General features: G+C 38.1%; 1 protein-coding gene across 2 annotated transcripts in view; it reads right to left on the bottom strand.

Moving 5' to 3' along the window:
• The window catches only part of KCNJ3 (potassium inwardly rectifying channel subfamily J member 3), a 120,005-nt gene extending 99,357 nt beyond the window's left edge, over positions 1 to 20,648 (bottom strand). Inside the window, exons 1-2 of one of the 2 annotated variants that reach the window (XM_006196172.4) lie at positions 19,757 to 20,648; positions 9,557 to 9,773 (exon numbers count right to left, since the gene is read on the bottom strand). In XM_006196172.4, coding sequence (XP_006196234.1) covers positions 9,557 to 9,773; positions 19,757 to 20,458 — 919 coding nt within the window. In that variant the 5' untranslated portion in view covers positions 20,459 to 20,648. The remainder of the gene's footprint in view (positions 1 to 9,556; positions 9,774 to 19,756) is intronic. The other variant, XM_031678516.2, reaches the window with a different exon arrangement.
• Positions 20,649 to 21,626: the final 978 nt, after the last annotated feature.

Here is a 21,626-nt window from a genome sequence, read left to right as displayed (position 1 = left end):
TTTAACAACTAGATTATCCATACGGTCTGCTGATTTCTTTTATTCATACGAACTATAGGCAAATTTGTGACAGAGTGTCAACCCTCCCCAACTCACCCTGACGCCTAGTAATTTACCCACACCAACCTCCTGCACAACTGAAAAACTTCCATTCTAAGATGCTAAGGATTGTATTAATTAAATAGTCTATGAAACACAACAATGAAAATAATAGAGAAATATACTCTTTTTAAGAATTTTTGAGACTTCAATGTTGACAAAGGCAGAGCAAGGAAAACAATGGAGTAACTCCAATCGTAAGTTTGAAAAGACCTATTCCACCACCAATAAAGCAAACTTCTCAATTAAATTGAAGTGGGCATTGAGGAAGGCTTAACAAACATTTCCGACTGCCACGTAGGGTGACTAAGCACTCCAGTTTACTCAGAGCTCCTGGTTGAGCACTGAAAGCCTCATGTCCCAGGAAATCTTTCAGTTGCAGCAAATGGAAAGAGTCATCCTACTTCATGTTTCAGTAGTTAGGCATTAATTTTTTAAAGACCTTGGAAAAATATCTATAACACCCAAAAAGAAAATGACAAAGCAGGGTTTTATTTAGGAATTACTCATAAAAAGTTGCCTTATACTAAAAAAGAATCTATGGTTTTCAAAAAGTTGAGTTTTATTCTGACTCAACAAATTATTTAAATGGTATCTCTAAAAGAGAAAAAATCACAATTAAGAAGCAGTGAATATTTTAAACATATATGATCATAGAAGTTATTGGGAGGGTGGGAGGGTACTTTGAGGTTTTCCATATATACAGATCCATGGATCATGGACTTTTGCTTAGCAAGGTGGAAAGTCTTCTGAAACTAGTTTACTTTAAGCAGTTACCTTAAAAGGTAACAGTAATCTGGGCAGGAACAGGAAAACCAGAGGTAAATCAAGATATCTCTGATTTAGGTCCTAACTGCAACGCATATGAAGAGCTCACAGGCTAATGATTCAGAACTTGCCATGAAGAAGGATGAATAGATTTTCCAGTGGTCCGCAGAGTACTACTGAGACGGGGTGGGGGTGGGGGGCAGGGCACAACCCTTAAAAGAATGACACAGTGACTGGCACCAAGACGGCAGAAGGTTCAACCCCCCGTAGACCCTGAGCTTCAGTATATGCTCACTGTGATACAGCAGCATGCTAAATGGCACGCCAGCTGGTGCCATGACTGTTTCAAGGCTGACCATAAAAGGTCGAAAAGTGGGTGACGGCCCAATTTCTGGGAATCCCCGCCATTCCCCCAAAGTAGTCAGAACAATCCTCCCACTTGTCAGCATATGAAGTTCCCGAGCCCATAAAAACGAACACCCCCACACCTTGTGGTCACTCTCTCCTGCTTTCTGAGACAGCTCACATTCTGTCTATGGAATGTGTATCTACTTTTACCTTAAACTAAACACCCCAAGCCTCGTGGCCTCTCTGGCCTTCTGAGATGGCCTGCACTCTGTCTATGGAGTGTGTATCTCCCTGAATAAACCTACTTTGACTCAACTATGGCTCGCTCTTGAATTCTTTCTTGTGTGAAGCCAAAGACCCTCACTCGGCAGGGTAAGACCTAGGGACACACCCATCGTCTCTGGCCCCATTCTCCTGTATCACTACCTCATTTGCAATAATACTAGGGGTTTGCTGATCGCTAGCGTCTGAAGAATCATTAAAGTATAATGATTAATTACAAATAATAAAGCTAAATATTGGGGAATCATTCATAGAGGAAACCTGTAGGCCCATTTCAATTATCCCCAAGTTGAGTTTCTGCTCTGTGATTTATTCATTAGAAAATCTCACTAGTAGGAGAAGAGTCAGTGGCCTGTTCATGCTGTTTTATTTATTTTTATCAATTTGTCTTTTTGTTTCTTTGGGTGTCACAGCTGCTTCTAAGTAAGCTGCAAAACTTCAGTGGGAAGGATCCTGGAACACTTTTTTTCCATTCCTGTTTAATCATAAGTAACGGCTTTGGAACCAGAGGCCTTTTTCATTACTTTCAACAGTCACAGAGTTGCCTGAGCCAGACAGTTTCATGCAGGACCCAATTACCTCTGGTCTGGTCAATTGAAACAGCCTAATAACTGGTCTGTCTCCGGTCTCAGCCCCAAACAATCCATCCTCCACCTGCAGCCAGACGGTTCTTTTCATCATGCAAATGTGATCATGGCATTTTCCTGCTTAAAACCCTTCAAGGGCTTTATTGCTTGTAGAATTAGGTTCAAACTATGCTTCAAGGATAGGCTCATCTCCAGCCAATTTCCCTCCACCTGTTCCATACTTGGACTGTAACCAACTATTTGACCCCTCTAACAAAATGAACTCTCATTTGCTGTCCCTTGGGCCAGGATGCCCAGCTCTCCTAACCCTCTCGACGACCTTCACCTTCTTATCTTACTTCATGCTGTGTCCTTTCAGGGGCCTCTCAGACCTCCCTCAGAACAAATCCATCAGGGACCACTACTCTAGGCCTGTACTGTACTGTAGCCTGACATACATCTGTTTGAGCACATATTGTTAATACTCAATTCAGCTCAACTTCTTTCTCCCTTTGGTCTGTGGGCTTTCTCCTCGATCATCTTCGCACTGTCTTATACCTACCATAACATGGATAATCAACATGCATTTGTTGATTAATTTCCTATAAAAAATTTGTGACTCAGAAAGCAAGCCTATAAGCAAGTCTATTAAATACATATAATAAAGCAACTCTATTAAAATCAGTTAACAATAACAATGAAAAGATCAGTTGTGTGTACTGGTACCTGCCACCTTTTGGGATCTATAACATACAGAAAAGAAAATACAGCCACAAAACAAAGTCCTCAATCAATCTTGGCAGTCTACAGTTTATCTACAGATGTAATAAAGCACATAGAAGATGAGTAAGAAAAAATTATACATGTATATATACATAAAGAAAAATTGTGATAATAGTACAGACTACTAGGAGTATGTTTTCTTTTAAAATAATGTGTTTTAATATGCATAAAATGAATTGCAAGCAAAATGAGCACTATTAACTGAAAATTCATGAAATAAGATTCATAGCCAATAAAACAATTTCAACCTTGCTAGTAATCAAAAAGAATAAATCACGTCAAATTGGAAAAAAAATAAAACCAATTATAATATCCATTGTTGACAAGGGTATGAGGAAACGGGCACCTTCATATACAGTTGTAAATTGGTATCAACTTTCTGTATAGCTGAAATAAACATTAAAAGCCAACAGAGTTATATGTCCCTTTACCCAGGACTTCCATCTCTAAGAATTTACATAGAATATTAAAGTTGGTGGTAAATAAATTAAAACTATGGACTGTAAGAGTATCTAGCTCATTAAAAAGAAAATGCCTAAAACTCTCAAAGTAGGAGATAGATAATAAAAAACTAAGATAGATACACAACTAGCACACAATAAAGCCACTGAGATAAATGGTGTAGAACTGTAATTTGACATGAAAGGTATTAACAACACATTATACAACAGAGCAAGTTATAAAACGGCACGTGCAGCATAATAACAACATATCTGAATGCAGACACCTGGAAGGCTAATGACCACTATGCTAACTGTACAGCAGCTGAAATTAAGAGTAAAGTTTTCATTTTCTGTATTTGTATTGTTAAAAGTTTCTTCTATAATGAGCATTGCTTAATAGCCCTTTCATAGTAAAAAACAGTTTTATAAAAGTTATTAAAGGAAAGCACATAGACTAAAGGGCCCAGACTGAACAAGCATGGCAGCTGTTAAGCCACGTGAGAGAAGACAGAAAAGCTATCCTAGGCAGCGACAATGGTACTATGGCAGACAGGAGAGTCAATAGTGAGCATCAGTGTATGGACGTTACAGAAGTAGAGCAGCCTAATTTTTTCAGGAAGAAACACATGTATTTTGATTGGCAGGCATCAGGGATGTTTGAGCATAGATATATCATGAAACTAGAGTTGTAGGCAAATTCACCAGGCAACCATACAATGGTGCACAATCTGCATATAAGCAGATACTCTAGACCTACTTAACCCATTCCTGAGACAACTGCTGTAATTTAGAAGTATTATTATTAGGTGATTTTAAAGAGGAGAGTTGAATTGTGAGACATCTCTAAGAGACAGCAGCAGCCAAGTACCTAGTCCTTTGGAGCTCCCTTCTCCCAGGTATCTGCTTTGCTCAAGATACTGCGTTTGGACTTAAATGTCATCTTTTCATTGCAGCCTACCCTGACTTCCCCTACTCCCAGTCCCTCTCTTTTTGTTCTATTTTTTTTCCATAATACTTATCATTCTCTGACATTCTAGATGAGGCACGTCTTCATTTTGTTGTCCGGCTCCTATATAAGAATATAAGTTCCCCCAAGGGCAAGAATTTTGTTTTGTTAACTAATGTGCCCCCAAGGGTCTAGAATACTGTTTAGCTTGTAATAGGTGCCCAACGTGGATCTCTGGAATGAACAATGAAATCAACTTCCCAGATGAGGATAAGAGGATTACTTGGCATTTAGACAAGTTGACTCTGAGTTAAAATAGTGACACCCAAGTGGAAAAATGTTCTAGAAATTAATGGCATACACAAAGCCATAGCTGGTAAGAGATTTCATAGCTGGAGAAAAAAGGAATGATGGACTTGTGAGTACATCGTACATTCATTAAAAACAAACAAACAAACAAACAAGAACTCGCTGAGCATTAAGCAGAGGAGTCCAAGAGATGAAAGACATAAACCTGTTTATATTGCCAAGAAGATTACTAAAAGCATTGGAGTAATGATTTCTCTCAAACAGTTTTATTTGGAGAGTTACCTGCCTCACCTCTTAGACATGTAACTGCTTTCTTTAAAAAAAAAAAATTTAAGAAAAGCAAGTATCCAAATTCAAAACAAAAGAAGGCAAGAGTGAACCCTGATAGGAGAGAGGAGGAGGAGCAAGAGGCAGCCAGGCAGGGTATAAGGAACAATTGGAAAATATAAACTAAAGAAAACAGAAAAAGAGAGGAAGAATGTGGTGTCTCTGAATCCCAGAAAGAACCTTGAGTATAAAGGAAAGAATAATGGGGTTTTGCATGTTTTTCATGAAGAAAGACCTGGACATTTTTGAGAGCAACTAGAGTCAAAGGGATTTGAAGTATTAGGTATGTTAAGTGTCAGAGCCTGAGTCACAGGTGATGCAAAACACAGTGATAAAGCAGATGGTTTTGGAGAAGAATTGGGGCACTTTCCACACCAACACCAGGGAAGAGAAAGAGAAGATAACCACAAGAAAAGGATACAGAGAGTAAAAATGAGAGTATAAAAATGGAAGTGTCACATTCTTTTTGGTAGACTAGGTGGAGAGATGGTATGCCAAGGAAGGGACAGGACAGCTGGGACCGGGGGCATGGAGCGAGAGAAAAGGTCTGAAATAGATCCCATGGGGAGACAGCCTGGGAGTGCAGAAAAGACAATTAAGAAGGCTGCCAAATAGCAGCAGAGAGCAGATTGAAGTTTGAAAGCATCAAGTTCTAATGAGCCAAATCTGCAGTGCTGTTTGCCTCTAGCAGTGCTCTCCCTCCTGGGAGAAGCGGCAAAAAGAGCAAGACTTAGAGGTAACCTATGTTTAGAAATTTGCCACATGAGCAGAGAAGCAAAGGTTAGTCATGAAGAAGCAAATTCTGTGTTCCTTGTTAGAAGGAAAAGCCCAACTCATCTGAAGCAAAGCAAGCAACAATCCCTGAAATCTGATCACCAAGGAGTATTTCCAAGGAAGTGGGGAAATTAATGATTGTGAGTCTCAAGTAGAAAGCCGAAACTTTCAAAGAAATGAGGAAGCTTCTAATTTTTCATCCCCCTCTCCACCGCCACCACTCCTGCTGAGACTACAGGAAGGGAAGAAGCAAAAACTAAATGAGATCAGAAGATTCTTATCAGAGGACTGCTGTGAAGTGAGCAATCGGGGAGGGGCGAGGTGCTGTGTGGGGAGGATCATTAAGATGAAAAAGTAGAAACTGTCTAAAGTTTTACACATTTCCTAGACATTGGGGTCAATCGTTTTTAAATAAACTACAAGCAACCCACTAGAAAAAAATGTGTGTTTTGTTAGATACAGTTTGAGATGACTAAATATTACTCTATCATATAAATGCAGGCTTTGCTTTTTAATGGAATCTCAACTCTTTCTGTGAATGTGATGCAGTCCTCTGTTTTGCAGAGGTGCCCCCAACTCTCTGACTCCTTTTACCCTAGTCTCCACACTGTTCACTCTGCTCTAACCACCACCGCCTTCTTTCAGTTCCTGGAATTGATCAAGCTGGTTCTCAACTCAGGACCTTTGCACCAGCTGTTTCTCAGCATCTGCCACACTCTCCCTGCAGCTGGGAGGGGGTCCTTCTTGACAGACAGGTCTCCGCTGATGTGTCACCTTCTCAGAGACACCTTTCCTAACTGTCCACTTAAGCCTGGGATAAAATCTTTCTATTCCATCGTCTTGTTTTGTTTTGGTTTGTATTCGGGACACAGTACTATCTGATAATACTTGCTTATTTGTCTTTTTGTTGTGCAGCCTGCCTCCTTCAATTAGAATAGAAACTTCATGAGGAAGGGGATTCATTCTGCCCACCTTGGTCACCACTATATTGCGAGCATTTCAAAGACTTTCAAGCACACAGTATACATTCAATTACATATCTAATTAATGAACGAATGATAAAAACTTAGTATTAATGCCAAATATGACAGAAAGTTACATTGAGTAAACATTTAGTCACAAGCCTGTGTAGCAAAAAACATGAAACTAAACTAGTATTAGTGTTGTCTCAAAACATCACAAAGGATCATATCTGTATTACTCTAAGCAATAAATATTATGAAAAATATTGTAAATGGAAAGATAAAGGAGAAAACATCCTGAAAAATGAAACTAAATAAATCTCAGTAAAGTTTTAAATGATATAGACTTAAACATGTTTATGTTATTTTTACCAGACCCGGGGAGGTCTGGAAATACAGACAGATTTTACAGAGTTTGAACAGTATGTGATTTAATTAGGGCATATACACAAATAAAATGTCAGATAAATTTTCCACCAAATAAATTCTATAAATTATGAGTAATGTTTCTGCTGTGATTTGCTATATTAGATCTAGAAAACAGGCTTAGTTAAGAGGTTAAGAGGAAGCAGACTTTAATATCTTCTTCATAAAAGGCAATCTCCAAATAAGAAATTCAGACAAGTTTTCACATTTTCTGTAGAGAATAGTCTCTGCCAGTTCATTATTTAAAAAAGAAAAAAGGAGGAAGGAGAAATGTTAAAATAAAATCTACAGTCCTGATGAATAATTTAATATTACAAAACTCCAAATGACCTTATGTAGAATATCAGTTACTAACCACGATCCTCTGAATTCTGATGAAGACACATAGCATCAGTTGAGTCAAGAATACATATGCATATTTTAAAAACAATCTGCTTCAATATTCTATTAAGATGCCCATGTAGAAGTCAAAAATGAAAAGAATTAATGAATAAGGAAAACTCAGACAAATCCACATTGAGAGACATTCTACAGAATACCTGGCCTGTACTCTTCAAGTGTATCAAGGTCAAGAACAGACAGTGAGGCCGAGGAGCCATTCCACCTGGAGACTGAGAAGACAAGTAACCAAGCGGGGGCATCATCTTTAAATTGATGTTGAACCAGGGGAAAAAATAGCTATGATGGAAATGACTAGGCCAACTGATAAAATTTGAATGTGGACTATGAGCCAAGTAATAGCATTGTATCACTGTTCAAAATCCTGATTTTTTTCTTAATTGCACTATGATTTTGTGGAAAATTTTTCTGTCTTAGGAATATACACTAACTAGGGATAAGTAGGAAAAATGGATGGATGGATGGATAGACAAACAAAACTAATGAAAGATTGCTAAGGGTGTCAAGTGAAACAAACCTCGCTCATGGGAGTTATTAAAATAATAAGCAATTAGTAAACTATAATCAGGTGTGTCGAAGATAAAACTGTATACTCTAAAAAATAAATCAGTAAAAACATCTGCTGTTTAAGCTTTAACAATATGTTATTACTTCAATAAATGAGATGAATAAAAATTAAAATTTAAATGTAAAGATCTCTTGAAAAAAGCTTTATAAATTAGTTTCATTATTTATCAATATATATTTTAGAAATAGACTGTGACATCATTTCAATTTTTAAGTTAAAAACTAGACAATTTAAACCATAAAATTAGCCACTGAAATCAAATTTCAGATATAGGTTGATGAGTTATGTCTTTACTCACCATCCTCAAAATATTAATTTTTAAAGTAAAGCACTAATGATAATAAAATAATAGTGATACAACAAGCAGCTTCACGGTGGTTATTACATTATTCCCCTTTTAAACAGAAGGAAAAGAGGCTTATGGAGATTAAGCATCTTGCCCAAATTTCAAATAGGTGTAATATAAGACGTGTACAAAGATCACAACGGCTAGCCTCCCCCTGCTGCTCCAACAAAGCTTTGTATCAGGGTGGGAGATTTCTTCATTATGTAACTCCTCCCACCTTCGTACAAGGCTTGAATGTATCTATGTTATTCCCATTGTTACTTTCAGTTCTATAGTTTAAACATAATAATTAGCATTTTAAGATCATTAGAATGAAACTGGGAGAAAAAAATTGAGAGCGAAAATACTTCATACCTTCTCATTACTTGTAGAAAGGGTAAAACTCAAGATAGATAGACAAATAGACAGCTAGATAGATACAATTATGTAGATATCCCATTATTAGTCTCAAACTTCCAGCAGGTTCCAAATCAACTGGCAATACTCAGGCTGCAAATAATACACTCTGATTTATTGTTTTTTTTCTTTGCCAACCTTATTCTCCTCAGGGAGTAGCAAATTGTGAGTATTCAGGGCATACCAGCATTATACAGCATCTTAAGGAAAAACAGACAGCACACAGCTATACTAAAGCAGAAAAAGGAGAAAAATCTCCTTTTAAAAATGTTTTGTTCAAGGTTCAGCTGGGGAAATCTACTGACCCACTTTGAAATTAAAATGCTGCTTTAGCACACGCTCACACACACACAGAATTTTCCACTGAGGTTGCACATAGTAGCATATCAAAGCTCTATCAGTGACACACGAATCACCATCCCTAAGGCAAGAATATGCATGTTGAGTTCAGGCTGCTCACTAATTATCCTGAATTTATTTTAACCTTAAATCTTTATAAAAAATATGATTATAGGAAATCCAAGTCTACAATTAAACAAGAACATCATAATCATTTCTAGGAGTCATCTCAATTTCCCTTTTTTTTTTTCAGTAAGTATTCCTGAGTTAACATTACTTATGCAGTCATGGCAACAGTAAATCTTCATTTTCCAAGCAGTATCAACTTAATGTTAAAAAGAAATAAGAGGCAAGTCATTACTTTCATTGTTGCAAACTGAGACATTTAACCCAATCCATGATAGGTCTTGTGCATATAAATATAATATTATTATGGAATAAAGAAACTTGATGTCATATCTATGTTTTTACTCACCAGTTGTTTCCACAATGCCTTCTAGGATGACGACAATCTCGAACTGTTCACTTTGCATGCTTCGCTGGGATAGGTCATAAAAGGGGCTTTTGGCATCGATCACGTGGCAAATTGTGAGGGGGGAAACAAGAAAAAGTTGATCTGCCCCTGTACTAAAACCTACATCCAGTTCAAGTTGATCAAGGGGAAGGAACTCACCCTCAGGTGTCTGCCGAGACTAGACAAGCACACAGAAAAAGAGAAGAAATCACCACTTGTACTGAAATTTTCAAGGCAGCCCAACAGTAATTTACATCATTGCCAAAATTCTGCACTATCAATCATCTGCAACAAAATCCAAACAAATCATTATGCAGCTATGTTCTAGCAAATGGGCCGAAATCCCACACAGCTCATGCGGAACATACATGCATTATTTATAATATACGACTTACTATAATTACCATTCCCTAACTCATGAGCTTTGGAGAAATGCCTGGTCCAACAATAGCTGTTAACACAAACTGTGGAACTGAGTGTACATGTGCTACTGCTTGACATAAATCACTAAAGGATAACTCATTGCATGCCAGATGTTTTTTCCTCACAAAGCAAATATGTGGGCAATTCTTATAGTTTGTTAAAGCCAAAAAGGTTGATCATAATTTTAAAACAGGTTTATTGCATTGTGACAAAGCAACATAAGAAGTTATTTTTCCAGGACCTTTGGAAAGTAACAAATAGGTATAAATTAGAATAGAAGAATGAAGAGGTTATTGTATGCAGGATGTTATATACACAACAGCTCACATAATAAAAATAAAAGGCAGATGCTGTTAGCTAGTGGCTTTTAAACTCCTAATAATAAACTGCATTAAAATTGTTAATTTCTCTACTTATTTTATGAATTGTAACAAAAGTGAAAAATTTATACTAAACTGAATTTCTTTAAACAATAATGTAGTTCAAAAAAATCTGTATTATACAAACATAATTTACTAAAATTTCCATAAGGCAGTGGCATTCAGTATGAATTATGGTAAAGCTCAATTCAATAAACTGCTTGCATGCTACAAAGAAAATTAAATATGACTATTAACAATTAGCAAACCATGAATGTAAACTCATCTTTCTTTTCTATTCATTTTTCAGATCTGTTACTTATAAGGATCATGTGTAAGCAAATATTTAAGTTTATATGATAATGCTAATAAAATAAAAGCTGGACTAAGCAGTTGCATACAGAAACACGATGGTGGTGGAGGCTTGTTGTGGATCAAATGGGGATTGGAAGAACCCAATATATTTTAAGAGACTCTTTCAAAGCTAATTTAATAAACAAAACAGAATCTGTAACACTAGTTTCTCCAATGAATCGGTAGTTTGAAGAAAAAAATCCTTACTTTCAGAGTTCCCCAAAAAAGACAATGGCTTTGTAAATGAGTCTGAAAACACTGAAAAATATGGCTTAGTAAGATGTCCTCCATAGTAACATGGAACCAAGAGTTTCAAGATGGTGGTGGATTATTATGGTAGCAACTGCTGAGTCTCAAAAGCAGAATTAGTCAATTATAGAGGCTACTTTGTAATCAGTGCTACTCAGGACTTTTATTTGTGTAGGAAAAAAAATCCAGTGAAAATACTAAGACTATTTATCTTCTCTGCTTTGTGAGTAGTTGACTGATTTAAAAAAAAAAAAAAAGGAAACAATTACTGATCAGGAAAAAAAAAAAACTTGGAAAAACCTGATAGTACAATAAAAATAGCAGCTCTAACAACTAATGTTGGAGAAAATTAGGCATTTCTAAACCAGCAGAAGTCACATGTCTTTCTAAATATATTCTCAAATTGGTAATATACGGATGAGATCGTCATCCTTCCAACTACACAGTCAAACAAGTATTGATTAACATAACAAAATGAAAGCCAAACACATAACAAAAATAAATAAAAACAAAACCTCTGTGTCATCGTTCTGCTACCTACTAAGAGACAGGTGCTATATAAACACAAGGTGGTATTCTGATGTTTATAATTAATGAACAGAATTTGGGTCATTTTACTAACTATTCTAAGCTCTGCTTTTTCTGCATGAAGTAAAAATATTCACAAACGTAATTTCTTAAACTCAATTTCCCATTTATTTTAGAATAATTTCCCTGAAAGAAGATATATTTTTCTAATTTTTATATACATACACCAAAACTAAAATCCATCTTCCTTATCTATGTATTTGTTATTTATACTTGTGCCTCATTTACAGAGTAAGCTATTAGCTTCCGTATTTTCTGATTATTCAACAACCCATAAAAAGAAATGGCCTAGAAACAGGCTATCAGGAGAATGCCAACCTAGACTAAGAAATATTTTATTTTTAGCAAAGCAGTTAATTCACATGTAGGTAATTTAGACTTAAATATGCATGAATCTGTTCCATTCAGATTCCACGTTATATTCAGATTTTAAAATGTGTTCTATGTACTCAAACTTATGCCTATATGCCCCTCCGCCACCAATGCTTTATATCCTTTCCAGGTCTTGGCGGAAACAAAGTTGACAACTGTACCTATTATGTGATACTATGGGGGGCGTGCTACATTTCTTTGAAAGATGTTTTCCACATTATATGTTTTTCAGATAAGTGAAATTCCCCACATACGCATTGACAATTACTTTCCAGTGGATAAATTTAACCTTTCTTCAAATGACTCTCAGATATTACATACACCCAGAAATCCAGAACATTTTATCTTTCAGGTCTTCTTCCTTTTTGTTAGGCCAACAAATATTTCAACTATCAATATCCTTACCTCCCTGGTTTTTATTTGCTTCTCTGTCTCTGTAATAGACTGGGAAGCCTATTAATCATTGTGAATTAAACAGAAAGCTTTTCTGTTTAGAGGAGTGAAGGGCGTGTGGCAGGTGCCTGGAGCACTGGAAATGTTTGAAGTCTGAGCTCCCAGCCAGAGCAAGGTTATCTTACCAATGCTCAGCCAAATACAATGTTCCAGAAATCGACATATGTCTACCAAACACATTTTCAGAAGCATACACGTTCTACTCTAGGCTTACAAGGAATTCTAATCCAGGCTCTTCTAATTCTGGTGCAATTCCACAGATTTTCTGGAACAAGGTGGGGGAAAAAGCCTATGTTAGTTTTAAGCCTCTCAACTTGTATAAGTGGAATTAGAGAACTTTTGTCCAAGGAACTGTAATACACACATGAAAGTCCACAAAGGAAAAAGAGGAGTTATGTATGTGCCTTTATAAAATTAAACTGTGATCTTTACCTTCAGTATGTAAATCAGTAGTGCTGATGGTTCATTCATTTCTAATTCTCTTATTTAAATATCAATCACCATATTTTACCCAGAAGTCTTGATAATAGGCAGAGAAAATTTAGATTAAAACTAATTTAATCTTTATTTAGTATTATCCATCTTAAGAATTATGATAAAAGAAGAAGTCTTTCATTAGTAGGGCATTTTGCCCCAGATCTACATTATCTCCTTTAGCTCTGTAAACCTCCTAATTCCAAAGGGAACACAGAACCATGGCCATTTCCTAGATAAAAATATGTGACTAAACATGGTTGAATCAATAATAATTCAAAATAATTGCTAAAGATTAAGACTGATGTGGTAAATTGTTGAAATTTCTGAGGTTGACTTTACTTGATGAAATAATCATTTAGAATCTTGAAACTACTGAATGAGTAAGTGGGGAAAGGGTGGAAGGAAAACAGTTCATGGAAAATTGGTAATTCTTAAAAATTTAGAACATAATTTGAAAACACTAGGACTTGAGAATGACTTCTATACAACTTTTATTTGCAATTTCATAGAATAATTTTTGGAAAGAAAGAAAGATCTTTCCACCATTTTAAAGCCTTTCTAATTGGTTCTAGGAGGTAAGAAAAAAAATCAAGGAAATCTAGGGTATAAAGTTTGTTCAAATTTATTGTTCAAAAAAATTATAAGTAGACCAGCATGGATTTTTGAAATGATTTTGTACAATTTAGGTTGTGGCAATGATTTCTCATTCTCTGTAATAAAAATATTGCTATTGAAATGCAGTATCTCTATTATATACATTTCAATTGTATGCCATATAGATATATGTCTAGAACTTAAAAGTTTGTGCCTCACTTCATAGTCACATGTATTAATTTCAAAGAAGCAGCTAATGTCAAATGATTTTCAACTCCCTTAGAGTCCAAAAAGGCCTGCAGGATAATTAATTACAATTCTGACTAGGTGGAAAAGGATTCAGAAATCACAGATGCCTGAAAGAAATATTCATGGTTACATTCTTTAGAGACAGATAGCTTTCTTATTAGGGATAAAAGAATACTGAGTCTGTAACCAAAGACGCACAACACACACACACACACACACACACACACACACAAAACTCTGGAATACACATTCAGAGCTGCCCAGACATAAGCAGATCCACATCTGGCCATCCTCCTTCTGGGAGCTTTGTGACCAGTCACCCACATTCATTCAGCAGGGACACACTTCACAATATAATCCCTTTGCTGCCTTTCTCCCATCTCTCTAACCCATAACTGTGTTCTAATTATTACCGTTGTGCTCTTTCCTACCTCGGAGGGAAGCTAGAGGAATTTTTTAAAAATAATAATAATAATCACTAACATTTGGCTCCTGAGCTGTACTTCTATCGTATTCTAAGGCCTGATCCATGCCCCACCACCTTTCAGATGTCTCCACTGAAAAGGCAATGAGGGACAGTGGTCCAGAGAGGAACAGAAAGAAAAGAAGGTGAAGATGGAAAGGGCGGCCCTACCAGCCTACCACCTCCCCACCATTTTATCTGTAATTTCACTTCTCCTCTTTAAACGTGCAAAGTGTATGTCTGTGTGTACACTGAATATATGCTGAAGTCAGGAAGAAAATCACACGCAATGAGGTCAGAGTACTATCTGGAATCTAAAATTAGGAAATGAGCCACAAGCAGGTATCAGGATAAAGAACAATTCCTTGTGACTCAGAGCAGTTCTAGCAATGGTCTGGGTGCTCGGACCAAAATTAAAGTCAGGTAGAGGAGAATGTGGACCTAGAAGTTCATCTGGACCGTCTAGAATTAAACTGTATATTTCTTTTGACTCCTAGAGTTTGAAATTCCATCATTACTCAGGTGGAAAAAATATAACCAACATCAAGTCTACAATAAAGATATTTAAGGCTAAGCCAATTATCCCAATAAAATATGCTCATTTTTATGACAAGAAAGTAATTTATAGAATGGAATGTATTTATCTTGGAATAAATTTTGTGAGACTTTTATAGCATTCAAATGAAAGAATAGCTTTATAATTCCTTGAGGACTTTTGATGGAATTTATAATAACTGTGGACAGGATTTGGAACCCTACTTGCATGTTCTCCTCCTACTCACCACTCTTCAATCCAGCAAATGCTTTTTCCTGCCTCCCTTTGTCATTTGTTCTTGTCTACTGCTGTTTATTTGTGGTCTTTATGTCCTAATTTCTGCTCACACTGTATTCACAAGCCACCCTGTACTTTTCAGGAACCATATTAAAAATAAAAAACAAAACAACATATTACTACTATTAAAAAATAACAATAATTACAGTTTTTAAAAAGAATCCAAGTTCTATACCTATTACAAAATTATTGTACTTGTGTCAGAGAAAGCAAAGCTGGACTAAATAGGAACTGTCCTTTTTTTTAAAGACATAATAAAATGCACTTAAGACACGCATGGGCCATTATAAGATCAAACCCCAAGAGTTCTGGGGATTCAGTCTTAGACTCCTTGAATATTTTTACTAATTATTTGTATCATATTCAGAAGAAAGAGTTTTTAATAGATATTCATTTGTGAATTTATTTCTTTAAAAGGACATAACTAATTATCTTAGGATTAAAACTAAAGTGCAAATTGGCCAAGAACAATTAAGAGAGAAGAGTCAATCACACAAAATAGGGTCATATAGCATCAAAACCATAACTGCGTTTAAGTGCAGTGTATGGAAAGAAGACTAATAAATACACACATAAAAAGTCAAGAATCAGGTGATCCAGGAATCATTGCAGTTGAAAGATTAACAAAATGTTAAGACATATGAAAAGGATGAGGAGCTCATTGGCTTTGCAGATGACAATTTTGTTTTTTATTGCATCAGCACTGGATCACATTCATATGAGGAAACCAGATAGCAATCAACTTTGAATATCCATATAAAAAGGTGAGTATAAGAATAACATATGTGAGACATTACAAGATGACTGCACCATTATCTTTCATTAAGTGAAAGTTAAGGGCTGCACAGCTGACCTCCTAGGAAAGAAAGATGATGACTATTTGCAATGAATAAAAATATGGAGTTATAAAATTATACTTCCCTGAGAAAAATGTATCCTTATCTCTTCATTTCAAAATAAGATCTAACAGTAGTTGATTTTATGTTCATTAGGTAAATGAAGTTTTACTGAGTGTCTATATAAATATATACATACACAAACACACATAGGTGTACATATAAATATGATGGTTTCTGGATAATAAATGTGCAAATTCTTGAAGAACGTATCAAAAAGTTTAAATTTTTCCCTAATAAGGTGCAAGTCCAGGGCAGTCAACCACTGGTATTAGATTTGTAGGAAGGAGAGAGTGAGATTTCCAAATCTTTCAAACTCAACATTACATTACTAATGGTCCAACATTTCAGCCAATAGTCTCCACTCCCCATTCCAGGCACTTTTATTAAAACTTTAAACTGCATGTTATATTAACTTACAATGACCATGTTAATCATTAGTCCCTACATTCTAGGTTAAAAAAAAAGACAACTAAAATAAATTAAAGATTCAAATAAAACATCAATATGGGGATGAAAAGAAAAGAGAAAGAACACTCATCTTAAAAGAGCTTTCTATAGCTATATTTATAATAATGTTATAAATTTTAAAGGATAACTTTCGATTATATTCTTAAATTTTTACTTATTCTGCTTTCTTTTTTTCTACATTAAAAAAAAGACTGACCATACCAGCATAAACTTGAAAGATCTAGATTTAAATATTGAAATAAATTTCAGTATTTTCAAGCTTGGAAGGCAAGAATAGAGTTGAAATAAAATTTGTTAATAACAATTAAAAATTAGGCAGAGAAGCTGAAAAAGAAAAACTTCCTTCAAAACTTAAAGAATTTTTTTTAAATGCATGGAAAATTTCATAGAAGCAAGGATTACATGTTCTTACTGTCCCTACAAGAAAAGAGAGTGCTTTATAGTCATCAAATAGAATTCTGATTTTAATACTGATACGTAAGATTTTATTTAGCAAATAAGAAAACAGCAATAGAAAAATAGAAATGAAATTAATTAGGTAATAGAAGACCATATATAGACTATAATTACTTTTATTAAATATTATGGGTTTGTTGCCTTAAAATTCTGTATATTTCTCCATATTAAAGATACATAAATCTTACATTTAAAATGTCAAACAGAGGTTGAGAGAAGAAACTGACTGTGTGTAATAATATTTAATAAGAAGAATGTATAACCCTGATATCAAAATATTATTGCTTTAAGATTTAGATGTAGCTTGTTTTTTAAAATATAGTTGGCTGTCTTAGGTCACTTCATCTCAGTCCCTAAGAGAAAATTAGAGAAACTTATTGAAGGAGAATATCCCCTCTAATTTCACTGAATGTTATCAGCTCCCTAATAAAACATGACTCCTTTTTGGTGAAGTCTAAGGAAATGACAAGAACTATGAGAATGCATGTTAGTCACCATGGCTACAGGAAAAATCAACTTCAATCAAACTGCACTAACTGGCCACATGAAGAGCTGGTACAGATCAACCCTCTCCCTTCACAAAAAAAGCAGGACAGAATTTCACCATAATTTTATTTAAATATAAATTGATGTCACATGTCAACCATTTTTACTTTTAGCAATGACATCTTCCCAACAAATCAAAAGAAAGAATTTTATAACAATATTATACTACATATGTTGTTTTAATTAGATGTTTTTAATCACCTTGTGTTAATATAGCACCTTGCTCCATATTTGCCAACACTAGAAATCTTTTTTCTTTTTTTAAATCAGGACACTCTTTATGGTATCTGAGGTACATGGCCTTGCACATAAAAATCATTATCAGTGGCCTGAACCAGTGTAGGGACTGGGTGCTTCAGATTCACTGTGCCTTTGTAATACACAAAAACAAACAAACAAACAAACAAACCCTGCTATGTAGATTAGTTCTAATTATTTCTGGCTTTGTTAAAATACAAGTTGATAAAGTCTAAAAACATCTAACACATGTTGCCTCAAGAAGATATTTGTTTTAATAAATGTATCTATATGTTTGAAAAACTAGAAAACAACAATAACTGATCTTGAAAGTCTAATTTTAAATTTCCAATATGATAAACTACTCTTCAGTAAGAATCTCAAATTGACACAGAAGCAATGGATTCCATGACAGAGACTTTTGCACTATATTTAGTGTTCCTGGTGGGCCTAACCTAAAGAGAGAGGCTATATATCTTGTTCTATTCATAGAAACGGGCACACTCAACAAACATCCCTACAACAAACAAGTCTACAACATGTTTAGCCTGATCTAAACAACTCATTTAGTTCAAATAACGGTCCATAGTCTGATGTGCTAAGTTAAATTTTTTTTAAAGTTGCATGCAGTCAATTGCAGATAATTATAAAGAATATGACCTACCCAAATTATTTATTCAGAGTTATCTTAACTCACATATACATTAGAACCAGGTTGAAATGTTTCCACTAACCTATACACAATCAGTATATTTATTGTCTGTAGCAGGGTAAATATGCATATGGTGTGGAGTGACAGGACTACTGGGTTGCTTTAATTCTAACACTATACTGAGCCAGATGGTCAAGAATAATTAGGGTAAGACCTTAAATGAAAAATGGAAATGACGCAAGAGCCAAACTTCTTAAAAGCACATTGGGTCACTCTGAACTACAACATAAAGTGAGCTGTGTAAAACAATACAGACTTGTCGAGTAGAACTGAAATCTCAAAGTCAAAATCTCAGCTTAAAAACTGATCAGACTTCCATTTTATTACTGCTAAGTTCTGAATCAGCTATGCTTCTCAATTCAAAACTTTAAGATTGTATTGAGGTCATCATTTTCAACTTACGAACATTTGAAAACTACCTAAGGCGAATCTCTCAAAAAGATGAATTATCAATGACACCCAGAGAACTGGGCTTGTATCCCTCAGTCCCAGACTCTAATTGGGTGCGTGATGAGAGTGGGCTTCTCTTCTTGTTTGTAGTGGTGCCCTCTAACGACTAGACGGACCTCGCTTTAGTAACCACTCCGCGAGCGATTTGTTTTAGCGTTTACACTGCTGATGGTAGGAAGCAATCTTCTTTAATGGATGCTGAAAAGCTTCAAGTGAAATCTGTAATTGATAAAGGCTTCATAGACACAGGCAATTAAGAATAAAATTAATAAGAGGCTCTACAGGAAAAGCACTCCTGCTTTCACAGAATACTTCTCTAGGAAAATATTTAGTAAAAATAAACATTGCAAAAAAACAGGTGTTGTTTCTTCCACTTTATAAACTTCTCTGGTCTGTGTGCTTGTTTAAAAGATGACCACAGACAAAGTTAGTGTAAATGTTCCTGGGTCTAAAGGAATAATTCACCTGCTAATTTTATTAGACTGGGGAAAAGGAAACAACACAGTAAAGAAAAGCCCTAAGTGAAAACTGAGGCAAGTTCAGCACCCATTTCTTCAAACTAAAAGCTGTTCAGGTTCAAAACTTCAAGTTAGGAGTCGTGTATTGGCAACAAATCAAAAGCTCTCTAAAGAGCGAAGCAGCAAGGCTGCGAAGAACAGGGCACTCGTGAACCTCAGGGTTCCAGGAGCCAACATTACTCCGTAAGTGTCACTAGTCCAGAAAGTGACTCAAGCACACATCCGATGAATATAAATAAGAATAAGATAAAATAAAATAAAAGCACGAGAGTGAGTGGGGAAAGAACAGAACTGTCAACTGTACTCTGTCCATCCTCCAGGCCCCCGCCCCACCTCCCAAAAAAGGAAGTTTACCTGCAGTGATAGGTAAGATTAGGAGCCTGAGGGTGGCTCTCAGGTGAGTTAATTCCTGAGTTTGGGGGTTGGCGGTCGCCAGGTGGGGAAGGGGCGGGTAGCACTTACTTTGAGCAGCTTACAGCGGATCTGCGCGGAGACCATGTGGCTGTTGCGCAGGTTGCCCACTCGGAACATGAGCGTGAGTTTCCCGTCCCTCATGGAGATCACCGCGTGCTCGCTAAACATAAGGGTCTCCGCGCGTTTCTTGGGCTGGGACATCTTGATGAACATGCAGCCGATGAGGAAGGCGTCCACGATGGAGCCGAGAATGGACTGGAAGAGGAAGAGGATGATGCCCTCGGGGCACTTGTCGGTGATGTAGCGATAGCCATAGCCGATGGTGGCCTCGGTCTCGATGAAGAAGAGGAAGGCGGAAGGGAAGTTATAGACATTGGCCACGCAGGGCGTATAGTTGCCGACGTGGGCTTTGTTCAGGTCGCCCCGAGTGTAGGCGATCACCCACCACATGGACGCCATGAAGAGCCAGGCCACAGTGTAGGTGAGGATGAAAATGAAGAGGTTCCAGCGCCACTTGAGGTCCACCAGGGTGGTGAAGAGGTCCGAGAGGTAGCGGCTCGTCTCGCTGCCCAGGTTGCCGTGCTGGACATTGCACCGGCCGTTCTTGTCCACGAACCGCTGCCGCTTCTTCTTGGGCACAAGCTGCTGCTGCGGGCCCTGGCCCGGCCCCTGGGGCTGCAAGCCCGAGCCGCTGGAAGAGGTGGTCACTACCTGGTAATCGTCCCCAAATTTCCTTCGGAGTGCAGACATAATACGGAGGGGCAAGCCAGATTCAAACGCGAAGCGAAGGCGCAGGAGCCGAGCGCTGCAAACCAGCACCAATAAGGAGGTGGGGGCGGGAGAGAAAGGGGGGGACCAAAGAGAGCGCGCCTGGGGTGGGGGGCGCACCCGGCAGGTAGCTGCGGTCTCTGTCCCCTGCAGACGCCTCTCCTCCCCTGGGACGGAGGCTTTCTCTCCACGCTGAGTCTTAACGCACACACACACAAAAAGTGTTTTCCTTCACTCAAAGCGGAAGGGCTGCAAGGACCAGGAGCCCAAACGCAAATTTGCCTCCAAGCTTTTGGAGGCTTCTCTTTTCTCCCCCCACCACCGGCATCCCGGAGGCCACCTCTTGCCTTCCCACAGCCCTCCCGACTATCCTGCAGCACTCCCAAACTGACTGTTTTAAAATTAATGAGTTGACAAGCGAGTGCCACCCCACCTGTCAACTCGCCAGGCTGCCGGAGCCGCGCTACCTGCTCAGACCAGACCCTCCCCCCCTCCCCGCCGCTCCCCGACCGCCCGCCCCCCGGGACGGCTCCCGGCTCTCCCCGGCGCTCCCGCCTCCTATCTTTTGGCCAAAATCCCGCCCAAAGGCATGTCTGCCGGGCACTGGTTCAACAGCCCCTACCCTCGCCCTCCGAGCTCAAGAGTCCCCGCTCGAGGCTCCAGAGACGCGTCCGCCTGCCGTCCGCGGGCCGCCGAGTTTCCGCGGGCGCCACCGGGGCCCCCGGGCGGACCCTCGCTGGCCCCCAGGCCGCCCCTGCGCTCGGCTGAGACGCCGCGGGGCGCTAAGGCCGAGCACTCACCCGAGGGGAGAGGGCAGGAGGCGGCGCAGCGGGCGGCAGCGGCAGCCTGGCCTCGCACTCAGCCCGCAAGGCTGTTTTGCTCGCCCCCACTTTTCCTGGTGTACCACGGTGGGCGCCAAGGCCGGTCCCCCAAGCTCCGCACTTCCCGAGGGCACCACGCTGCCCCCACCAGAAGGCTCCTGGCGCGCCCGCCGGGCACTGACCGACTTGGGAGCGGGACTTGAGGGTTCCTGGGCGCCGCGCTCTCCCAGCAGGCGACCACGGTGCTGCTGTGGGGGGTTGCGCCTCAGGCTGCGGCTCAGACTCTCAGGTTAAATACCAGCGCCGCTCCAGCTTTTCCTCAGCTTCAC

Source organism: Vicugna pacos, chromosome 5 (assembly GCF_048564905.1).
Source record: "Vicugna pacos chromosome 5, VicPac4, whole genome shotgun sequence".
Classification (NCBI taxonomy): domain Eukaryota; kingdom Metazoa; phylum Chordata; class Mammalia; order Artiodactyla; family Camelidae; genus Vicugna; species Vicugna pacos.
Note: the sequence above shows the minus strand (reverse complement) of the source record. Positions and strands in the feature narration are given on the sequence as shown.